General features: G+C 37.6%; 1 protein-coding gene across 1 annotated transcript in view; it reads right to left on the bottom strand.

Moving 5' to 3' along the window:
* Nucleotides 1–10,447: 10,447 nt before the first annotated feature.
* NAALAD2 (N-acetylated alpha-linked acidic dipeptidase 2) overlaps nt 10,448–11,847 on the bottom strand; it is a 45,083-nt gene continuing 43,683 nt past the window's right edge. The window contains exon 19 of the mRNA XM_024555830.4: nt 10,448–10,805. Coding sequence (XP_024411598.2) covers nt 10,616–10,805 — 190 coding nt within the window. The 3' untranslated portion in view covers nt 10,448–10,615. The remainder of the gene's footprint in view (nt 10,806–11,847) is intronic.

Below are 11,847 nucleotides of genomic sequence, written 5' to 3'. Positions count from 1 at the left end.
AAATGCAAATAAAACAAAAAGCTGGGATAGCAGTACTTACACCAGACAAAATATACTTTAAAACAAGGTTATAACAATAGACTAGTACACGACAATTCCACTTGGAATTGAAAAGGAAGGGAATAGACTTCCAGGAAGCTCAGAGTGTCCCAAAGAAGTTGGACCCAAGGAGGAACACACCAAGGCACATCATCATTACATTGCCCAAGATTGAAGATAAGGAGAGAATCTTACAAGCAGCCAGAGACAAGGACACAGTTACCTACAAAGGATTTCTCATAAGACTATCAGCTGATTTCTCGAAAGAAACCTTACAGACAAGAACGGGCTGGAAAGAAGTATTCCAAGTCATGAAAGGCAAGGACCTACATCCAAGATAACTCTATCCAGCAAAGCTATCATTTAGAATGGAAGGGCAGATAAAGTGCTTCCCAGAAAAGGTCAAGTTAAAGGACTTCATCATCACCAAGCCCTTCTTATTTGAAATGTTAAAGGGACTTATCTAAGAAAAAGAAGATAAAAAATATGAACAGTAAAATGACAACAAACTCAGTTATTAACAACCACACCTAAAACAAAAACAGAAAGTAAGCAAACAACTAGAACAGGAACAGAATCACAGAAATGGAGACCACATGGAGGGTTATCAGTGGGGGAGAGGGAGGAAGGGGTGGGGGTGAATGTACAGAGAATAAGTAGCATAAATGGTAGGTAAAAAATAGACAAGGGGAGGTTAAGAATAGGAAATGTAGAAGCCAAAGAACTTGTATATGTGACCCACGGACATAAATTAAGGCAGGAGTGTCAAACTCATTTTCACTGGGAGCCACATCAGCCTCGAGGTTGCCTTCAGAGGGCCAAATGTAATTTTAGGACTGTATAAGTAACAACTTGACTAGGGGCAAGGAGCTCAGCGCTGCTGCCTAGTAGGAACAAGGTATAGGGCTGCATTCGGCCCACAGGCCTTGTGTCTGCCACCTGTGAGCTAAGGTGAGAGAATGATGGAGGGGGGTGGGGTACAGGACAGGGTAATAAAGGGGAGTAAAATGGGACAACTGTAATAGCATAATCAATAAAACATTTTTTTAAAAAAGTAGAAATAGGTAGTTATGGAATAGCCATGGGGATGTAAAGTACAGTATAGGAAATAGAGTATCCAAAGAACTTACATGAATGACCCATGGGCATGAACAAGGGAGTGGGGATTGCCTGAGAGCATGGAGGTGCTGGGAGGGGGCAAGGGGTAAAGTCAAGTTAACTGTAATAGTATGATCAATAAAATTTTTTAAAATATGGCAATAAACAACTTTTTCACATATATTAGCATTCCAACTTTCTCTAGAATATTTAGATATTCTGAATTAAACTATACATATATTACATTTCAAATGCTTTTTGGTTTACTAGTTTTTATATTAGACAACCTTTATTAAGCATGCTTATATTTTTAAGTTATTATTGCATTATAATAGGAGTTTATGGCTTATTTAAATTTGATTTTGTAGTCAGTAATAAAACAGGTAATATACTGACTGGTAAAATAATTTCTTTGCCATTTCCTAAATATCCTTATGATGTAGACCAACAAATGGTATGCTAGGGGAACAATGTTCAACACTATGTAAACTCATCACAAATGCTTTGAAGAAAAAGAAGTGGGATTTTTTAAATGTATTTTATTGATTATGCTATTACAGTTGTCCCATTTCCCTCCTTCACTCCATCCTACAGACACCCCCTCCCACATTCCCCCCCTTTAGTTCATGTCCATGGGTCATACATATAAGTTCTTTGGCTTCTACATTTCCTATACTATTTTTACCCTCCCCCTGTCTATTTTCTACCTACCAGTTATGCTACTTATTCTCTGTACCTTTTCCCCCTCCCACTCCCCTGTTGACAACCCTCCATGTGATCTCCATTTCTGTGGTTCTGTTCTTGTTCTAGTTGTTTGCTTAGTTTGCTTTTTTTGTTTTAGGTGTGGTTGTTAATAACTTGAGTTTGCTGTCATTTTTACTGTTCATATTTTTTATCTTTTTCTTAGATAGATCCCTTTAACATTTCATATAATAAGGACTTGGTGATGATGAACTCCTTTAACTTGACCTTATCTGAGAAGCACTTTATCTGCCCTTCCATTCTAAATGATAGCTTTGCTGGATAGAGTTATCTTGGATGTAGGTCCTTGCCTTTCATGTCTTGGAATACTTCGTTCCAGCTCCTTCTTGCCTGTAAGGTCTCTTTTGAGAAATCAGCTGACAGTCTTATGGGATCTCCTTTGTAGGTATGTCTTCTTTTCTCTTGCTTTTAAGATTCTCTCCTTCTGTTTAATCTTGGGTAATGTAATTATGATGTGCCTTGGTGTGTTCCTCCTTGGGACCAGCTTCTTTGGGACTCTCTGAGCTTCCTGGACTTCCTGGAATTCTATTTCCTTTGCCAGATTAGGGTTCTCCTTCATTATTCAAATAAGTTTTCAATTTTTTGCTCTTCCTCTTCTCCTTCTGGTACCCCTATAATTCCGATGTTGGAACGTTTAAAGTTACCCTGGAGTTTCCTAAGCCTCTCCTCATTTTTTTGAATTCTTATTTCTTCATTCTTTTCTGGTTGGATGTTTCTTTCTTCCTTCTGGTCCACACCGTTCATTTGAGTTCCAAGTTCCTTCCCACCACTATTGGTTCCCTGTACATTTTCCTTTGTTTCTCTTAGCATAGCCTTAATTTTTTCATCTAATTTATGACCAAATTCAATTCTGTAAGCTTCTTGATTACCAGTGTTTTGAACTGTGCATCTGATAGGTTGGCTATCTCTTTGTTGCTTAGCTGTATTTTTTCTGGAGCTTTGATCTGTTCTTTCATTTGGGCCATGTTTTTTTTTGTCTTGGTGTGCCTGTTACATAAAGGGGCAGAGCCTTAGGTGTTCACTGGGGCAGGGTCACGCTGGTCACTGCACTGTGACACTGTATGTGGGGGAGGGGCCGAGAGGGAGCAATGGCGCTTGCTCCACTCTCTGCTGGTTTTCAGTCACTCTCTCCGCTACCCACAATCAAATTGGGCCCTTCTGGTGCTGATTCCTGGGTGGGTGGGTTTGTGTACATTCTAGGCCCCTGTGGGTCTCTCCAATGAGCTCTCCTGTGAGGCTGGGAGTTTCTCCTGCTGCTGCCTCAACTCCCACAGGTGTTTTCCATCAGTGGTTTGAGGCTTTATTTCCCCACGCTGGAACTCTGGGTTGTGGGGTCTGTCACCTGGTCCACCAGCGGCTGCCTCACCGACCAGCTGCAGCTTTGCCCAACCCGCTCCACAATCTGAGACCTCGCTGGGTCCACCAGCCGCCACGTTGCCCCGAGTCCTCTCTGCCCGGCTGTCTGTCTCCGCCCCTCCTACAGGTCTAGGTGAATGTTTCTTCTTTATCTCCTTGGTTGTTGGGCTTGCATACAGTTCAATTTTCTGTCAGTGCTGGTTGTTTTTTTTTTTTTAATTGTTGTTGTCCTTCTTTTGGTTGTGCGAGGAGGCGCAGTGTGTCTACGTACTCCTCCATCTTGGCCGGAAGTCAGAAGTGGGAATTTTTGTTTGTTTTGAGGGATGATTCTTTGAGCTGAGTTATGGCTACATGGGAGTTTATTGTATGTTCTCTCTGCATTTGTGTATGATTGAAACTTAATGAGAACTTAGGGGGTGTCATGCTGGATGCTAAGAACTCAGATACAGCAGCTATCATTCCTCTCTGTGTTTTTTTTTTTAATATATTACATATAAGTGTAAATTTAAGGTGTACATTGTGTTAATTTGATACATTTGTCTATTTCAATTGAATTGCTATGGTAGTGACCTTAGCATCTTTATCACATTACATAATTATCCTTTCTTTTTGGTAGTTGGAATAATTAAGTTGTAGCCTCTTAGCAAGTTTGATTATTATACTGTATTTTTGTGTATATTCACTGTACTATACATTATATTGTATCTCTGGGGCTATAATTCTAGATTTGTACCCTTAAACAACACCTGCCTTGCTCCCAACCCCCATTCATTGGTAACCACCATTTTATTCTCTGTTCTACAAGTTTAGCTTTGTAAAATCCTACATATAAGCATTACCATACAACACTTGTCTCTCTCTGACTTAACTCACTTAGCATAATCTGCTCAAGGTCCATTCATGCTGTTGCAAATATTAGAATGTCCTCATTTCCCCTGATATATATGTACTATATTTTCTTTCTTTATTCATCTATGGATGGACACTCAAGTTGTTTCTATAATGCCACAGTGAACAGAGAAGTGCATACATATATTTTCAATAGTGTCTTCATTTTCTTTAGATAAACACCCAGAAATGGAATTGCTGGATCATATGGTTGCTCTATCTTTAATTTGAGGGAAATTTCATGCATATGTTCGATATAGCTGCACCACACCTGTTTACATTCCGCCCACAGTGCATAACGATTCTCTTTTCTCAAGATCCTCGCCAGGACTTGTATCTTGTATTTTTGATAATCGCCATTCTAACAGGTATGAGGTGATGTCTCATCATGGTTTTAATTTCCATTTCCCTAATGATTAGCAATACTGAGTATCTTTCCATGTACTTTTTGGCCATTTGGATGTTGTTTTTGGAAAAATGTTCATTTCTTCTGCTTGTTTTTTTAAATTTTTGTTAGTTGCATAAGTTTTTTATATATTTTGTTATTAACCCCTTATTGGATATATGGTTTACAAAAATATTTTTTCCCATTTTGTAGGTTGCCTTTTAATTTTTAATTGTTCTTCCTGTGCTAAAGTTCTAAATTTTGACATAGTCCCATTTGTTGTTTTCACTTATATTTTTTGCTTTTGGTGTCATACCTAAGAATTCATTGCCAATACGCATGTTAAGAAACTGCTTCCCTTCATTTTCTTCTAGGAGTTTCATAATACCAGGTCTTATGTTTAAGTCTTTGATTCATTGATCCAATTTCATTGTTCTGCATGTGTTTGTCCAGTTTTCCCGGGACAGTTTCCCCAGACTATTCTTTCCCCATTGAATGCTCTTGGCTCCTTTGTCAAATATTAGTTGACCACATAAGCAGGGATTAATTCTGAACTCTCTATTCTATTCCATTTGTCTGTGTCTATTATCTTGCTAATATCATGTTGTTTTTATTGCTGTAGCTTTGGAATACAGAAAGTGTGATGCCTCCAGCATTGTTCTTTCTCCTCAGGATTGCTTTGGCTTTGGGGGGACTTTTTTGGTTCCATACAAATTTTAGGATTGTTTTTTTCTATTTGGGTGAAGAATGGACTGTTATTTCTATTTGAAGAAAGGGTCGGGTTTTCTATTTGGGTGAAGGATTTTATTGTTTTTGATGTTATTGTGAGTAGAATTGGTTTATTTCTTTTTAAGATGTTTCATCTTTACTGTTTTTAAGTTATTAGTTTTTAAAATCAATACTTTTATGTGTAGAAATGTAATTGATTTGTGTATGTTAATTTTGTATCCTGTAACTTTATGGAAATCATTGATTATTTCCAACAGTTTTTTGTTTTTTGGTTCAGCCTTTGGGATTGTCTGTATACAAAATCTTATCTGCAATGGTGACAGGTTTTCCTCTTCCTTCCCGGTTTGTGTGCCTTTTATTTCCTTCTCTTGCCTAACTGCTGGAGCTAGCACTTTCAATGCTGTATTCAGTAAGGGTAGTGGGAACGGGCATCTTTGTCCTCTTTCATATCTTAGAGAAAAAGCTTTCAGCTGTGGGTTTGTCATTATTGGATCTTATTATGTTGAGGTATGTTTCTTCTTTATGCACTCTCCTGAGGTTTTCATTATAAAAGGATGTTATATTTTGTTTAGTGTTTTTTTTTGCATCTGTTGAGATACGTGATTTTTATCTTTTATTTTATTAATGTGATTTTTTACATTTATTGATATTCACATGTTGAACCATCTTTGTATTGCAGGGATAAAACCCATTTGGTCTTGGTGTATAACCCTTTTTTTTTCCCAACTTCCAGTATCATTTATTTTTCCTAGAATCTAGATACAATTAACTGTATCAGGACAGTGCTCAATACTATTTAAGCCACATTTTAAGTTCTTTAAACTCGCTCATCATTTGTAAACGTGAATTCACATTTCAGTAAAAATGGAAACTAGAATTTGACATAACAAATTTACTCAATATTGATGTTAACTGCAAAATTTTTATGTGAAACACGTGGACTTAATATACCAGAATTTGGCCTTTATAAACTAGCTTACACATAAACAGTTACTTTAGCTGTCCTAACCTATTTAGTGTTGCACCAGAGCCCCCCCTACAGCTTTTACTATGTAAACAGATTGCTCTGCTTAGGACAAAGTGAAAAAGAAAAGTTCCCACACAGGAAGAAAAAAAAAAAAAACCCTAACAGATTTATCCAACTCTGAATCACCAGCAAATATAACACCAGAAATAGGTAACGGGCTACTCTTACGTCTTTTAACCTTAATAATATAAAAGAAAGTTACCGTTAACAGTGCACGAGGGTTCCCTTTTCTCCACATCCTCTCCAACATTTGTTTGTGGATTTGTTTATGTTGGCCATTCTGACTGGTGTGAGATGGTACCTCATTGTGGTTTTAATTTGCATCTCTCTGATGGCTAGTGATGCTGAGCATCTTTTCATATGTCTCTGGGTCCTTTGTATGTCTGCCTTGGACAAGTATCTGTTCAAGTCCTTTGCCCATTTTTTAATTGGGTTGTTTGTCTTCCTGGAGTGGAGTCGTGTGAGTTCTTTATATATTTTGGAGATCAGGCCCTTGTCTGAGGTATCATTGGCAAATATGTTTTCCCATACTGTTGGTTCTCTTTGTAATTTGGTGCTGTTTTCTTTAGCCATGCAGACTGGTGAGGCCACTGTGGAAAACAATATGGAATTTCCTCAGAAAACTAAAAATGGAACTGCCCTTTGACCCAGTAATTCCGCTGCTGGGATTATACCCTAAGAACACTGAAACACCAATCCAAAAGAATCTGTGCACCCCAATGTTCATAGCAGCACAATTTACAATAGCCAAGTACTGGAAGCAACCGAAGTGCCCATCAGCAAACGAGTGGATCCAAAAACTATGGTATATTTACACAATGGAATTCTACGCAGCAGAGAGAAAGAAGGAGCTTATACCCTTTGCAACAGCAGTGGATGAAACTGGAGAGCATTATGCTAAGTGAAATAAGCCAGGAAGTGAGGGACAAATACCATATGATCTCACCTTTAACTGGAACATAAGCAATAGAAGGAAAAAGCAAACAAAATATAACCAGAGACATTGAAGTTAAGAACAATCTAACAATAGCCAGGGCGGGGGTGGGGGGTGGGGGCGGGGACAGTGGGTAGAGGGGATTACAGGAACTACTATAAAGGACACAAGGGGGAGGGTGGAGAGGGGGGAGGGATGGGGAGAAAAGGCATACAACTGTAATTGAATAACAATAAAAATAAAATAAAATAAAATAAAATAAAGTTACCGTTAACTGAAAGAACACACAGGTTTCTCATTAAACTTTGTTTTAATGGGTCTCAAAAATCTGTGATAGGTTTTGGTCAAGTTGTTTCCATTAAAAAGTACTGATTTTAAAAACTAATAACTTAAAAACTGCCACACACAAAAAAAAGCTAAATGGTCCACAATCTCCTTTCCTTCTGAAGGTTTTACGATGCATTTAATCATTAACCAGTCCTTTACTATTAAACTTAAGTGGCCAATTGAGACAAACAGTTCTGAGACCGTTCTTCCACCACTGATTAAGACTGGGGTGGCAAGTGTTGGGGGTAATACTCATTTAGCCCACTGAGCTTTCTGCCCAGACCTGGTGACTTTGCCACTCCAGCTGCCTTCTTGTCCACTGCTTTGATGACACCCACAGCAACTGTCTCATGTCACAAACAGCAAAGCAGCCCAGAGGAGGATAGTCAGAGAAGCTCTCCACACACATGGGCTTGCCAGGAACCATATCAAGGATGGCAGCATCACCAGGTTTCAGAAACTTTGGGCCATCTTCCAGCTTTTTCCCAGAGTGACAATCAATCTTCTCCTTCAGCTCAGCAAATCTGCAAGCAGTATGAGCTGTATGGCCCTTATTTGTTCATGAATTCAGTTTGCTAGTATTTTGTGGAGAATTTTTCTATCTATTCATCAGGGATACTGATTTATGGTTTTCTTAGTATCTTTATCTGGCTTTGGTATCAGGACAGTGCTGCCCTCAATAAGTTTGAAAGTATTCCCCCTTCCTCAAAGTTTTGGAAGAGTTTGAGGATGGGTCTTAACTCTTTTTGAGTGTTTGGTAGACCTTCCCATCAAAACCATCTCTCCTGGAGTTTTCGGTGCTGAGAGGTTTTAGATTGCTGATTCAATCTCTGCCCATTAGTAGTCTGTTCAGACTTTCTATTTCTTTTGGATTCAGTATTGCTAGGTTGTGTTTCTAGAAGTTTATCCATCTCTTCTAGGTTATCTAATACCTGGCATATGATTTTTCTCTTATGGTCCTATGTGTTTCTGTAGTACCACTTGTTTGTTTTCATTTCTAATTTTGAGTCTTCTTTTTTCTTAGACTTGCTAAAGATTCATCATTTTTAACTTTTCAATGAATTGGCTTTCAGCTTCATTGATTCTTTGAATTTTTTTCTGACCTCTGTTGCATCATTTCCACTCTGATCTTTATTATTTCCTTCTGCTAACTTTGAGGTTGTTATTCTTTTTTTTCTAGTTTGTTCTTTGAGATCTAATTTCTTAATATGTATCACTTTTAACTTTCTTTTCAGAACTGCTCTTGCAGAATCACATTATTCGTTACAATTGTTATTCTTCACTTAGGTTTTTCATGGAGAATCAGTGAGATACCCTCCAGTAATATTGAGACATATAGGAAATATGTACTTAGTCCCTAAACTAAGTACTTCCAGTTTTATTGTTTTGTTGGTGCCCTGGCCATGGTGGTTCAGTTGGTTGGAGCATACACCAAAAAGGTTGCAGATTTGATTCCCCATCTGGGCACATACCTAGGTTGTGGGTTCAATCCCCGGTCTGAGCACATACTGGAGGCAACTAACTGATGTTCTCACATTGATGTTTCTCTCTCCCTTCCTCCCTCTCTAAAAGCAATGGAAAAATGCCCTTGGGCAAGGACTGTTTTAAAAATATGTTGTTGGTTAGTAAGCATGAGTAGCAAGGGTGGTTTCTTCTTGCAGACTTTGTGTGGTCACTTCTTAGTGACTATTGTACTTAGTGTGCCTGCTTATAATGGCTTTTTAAATTTTTAATTCTCATCTCTGGCTTATTGAACATCCAAGGTTGTTGAAGCTTGTTAGTTTACCCATAATTCTGAGACTCTGCATAAAAGTTTACAGATGCTGATATACATTTATAGAAGTCAGATTATGAAGATTTGTGGCAACCATTTTCTTTACCTGTTACACTTATACATTATTCACTAGAGGAAGAGTTATTAAATATGTATTATTCACTTTTCCTTGTGATTTGCACTTCACAGTGATTTCACAAGAGGTGTGCTATTACTGGCTTCCTTGCCAGACTTTCTTTTTTCTTTCTTGAGGTGGTGGGGATGTAATCACATTTATTGAGGTGTAATTTTCACACATTTTAAGTTTACAGTTTGATGAGGTTTGACAAATGTATACAGTTGTGTAACCATCACTGACATCACAATACAGAAAAATCCCATCATCCCAGATAGTGTCCTTATGCTTCTTTGCAGGGAATTTCCTCCCTTCCCCTTGCTCCAGGCAATCACTGACTCAATTGATTTCTAACACCATAGATTAGTTTTGCCTCTTCTTCGTATAAATTGAATGATATGCTAGGTATTCTTTTGTGTCTGGCTTTTTTTCCTCAACATCTGCCAAAAATATTGTTGGCATTTATTTCATTTGTATTGATAAGTAGTATTGCATTGTGGATGTACCACATTTTACCCATTCATCCTTTGAATTTGTCCACTTCAAGGTACTAGGAATATACATATAAGAGTCTTTTTGTGATTATGTTTTGCTTTTCTTACAGCGGTGTCAAACTCATTTTCACAGGGGCCACATCAGACTCATGGGTGCCTTCAAAGGGCTGAATGTAATTTTAGGACTGTATAAATGTAACCTCTCCTTAACAGTCAAGCAACAGCTCGGCACGGCCACAGGATGTAAACAAGGTGCTAGGCTGGATAAAACAAGGTAGAGGGCCGGATTCAGCCCACAGGCCTTGTGTTTGCCACCTGTGCTTTAGCAAATACTTAAAAGAGAAATTTTGAAGTCTTACAGTAAGTATATGTTTAGCTGTATAAGAAACTGCCAAACTGTTTTCCAAAGTGGTTATAGCATTTTACATTTCTGGCAGCAATGTCTGAGAACAAGTTCCTTGCCATACTTCACTTTAGGGAATTTTCAGTTAACCTGACACATGACTGGAGTTTTTTTGTTTTACTTTATTAGATTAACACTTTTGTGATAAAGTTATGCATTTTTAAAGAGCAAAAAAAACTTTTTAGATGAACAAGGTAGAACTCTAAAATCAAAACATGAAGATGGATTTTTTATCCTCAGACTTCCAGACTTTTAATGAATAGCTCCACTTGGCTGAGACCTTACTATACCACTTCTTTTAGTGTCCCTGCTGCTGCCTGAATTGTAAAGGCTGCAATAGAAATGTGTTTCTTTACTTCTCTCCAGGCTGAACGTGGGTCTGCTTTATTTTCGATATCAAACATAGCGTCATAGATCCCAGGAAATGATTCTCCAGCATATTTGTTGTGCCTACTTGGAGCAAAGATGATGTGCCTATTAGAAAAAAAAAAAAAAAAAAGACAGGTTGAGATAAGAGTATACATGTATCTTATATGCCTTTGTTTAAACTCATTCCCTTTTGTTAGATAACATCTTATTAAGTATTCTTTGTCTCTTGGCATTCATTTTTGTTACTCCAAAATGAAGACACATATAATTGATTTCAGATACTTATGTAACAGTATAATTTTTAAGCGAAGAAAGGAACTCAAAATATGCATTTGCTAAGACATGTCTCGTGAATCATATCATGTTGCCAAGCTATACAATTGGAAGGTTACTAGGTTCTCTTAAGTTGTGTACATAAGTTGTCTAACTGCCTGGACATCCACAGTGATAACATATATGCTTTATGGATATATGTTATGAGAGGGGAGATTGAAAACAATTATCTTTGTGTTGCCTATTTTAGAGATTCAACAAGAATGACAGTTGTTCTCAGTATTCTTCAGACATTAAAAAGCAATATTGAAGAAGCTTCTTTACCAAAATATCACATATGGCAAGGATAATGAAACCCATTCCACAAAGGTAAAGTGCTTATATGGGTTGCCCACAAAGACAGTTAAGTTCTGATAAAGAAGGAGAGTTTTGAAGTAGATTTACAACTTCATCTAAGTAGCTCAACAGATCAAAACTACATACTCTATTAAACAATCTTATCAGAAATTCTGTCCAACCCTAAAATCCTACAGGTTCTTCAAACTATGAGAAAATACTGTATGAAATAATATGAAATTCTATTAAATCAGTATTAGTAATCAAAGAGAAATTCATGTGGTTAATTACTTAGATTGCCCAAAGTACATCAGGATTTACCACCACTCTGGGCTTTTAAATCTTAATATGACTTCATATGGATCTTTCTTACTAAAACAGGTTCTGTGCCATGCTGTTTATAAGCATTGACATCGTAACTACAAATGAGTGGAGATACTGGAGATACAGGCCATACGTATTCCTTAGTATACTTGCCCGCTTCTGGAGAATTGTAAAGGGGAGTGTAGTGAAAACTCATTGACATAGGAATCAAACA

Source organism: Desmodus rotundus, chromosome 5 (assembly GCF_022682495.2).
Source record: "Desmodus rotundus isolate HL8 chromosome 5, HLdesRot8A.1, whole genome shotgun sequence".
NCBI classification, from domain to species: domain Eukaryota; kingdom Metazoa; phylum Chordata; class Mammalia; order Chiroptera; family Phyllostomidae; genus Desmodus; species Desmodus rotundus.
This window is presented reverse-complemented; position numbering and strand designations above follow the sequence as displayed.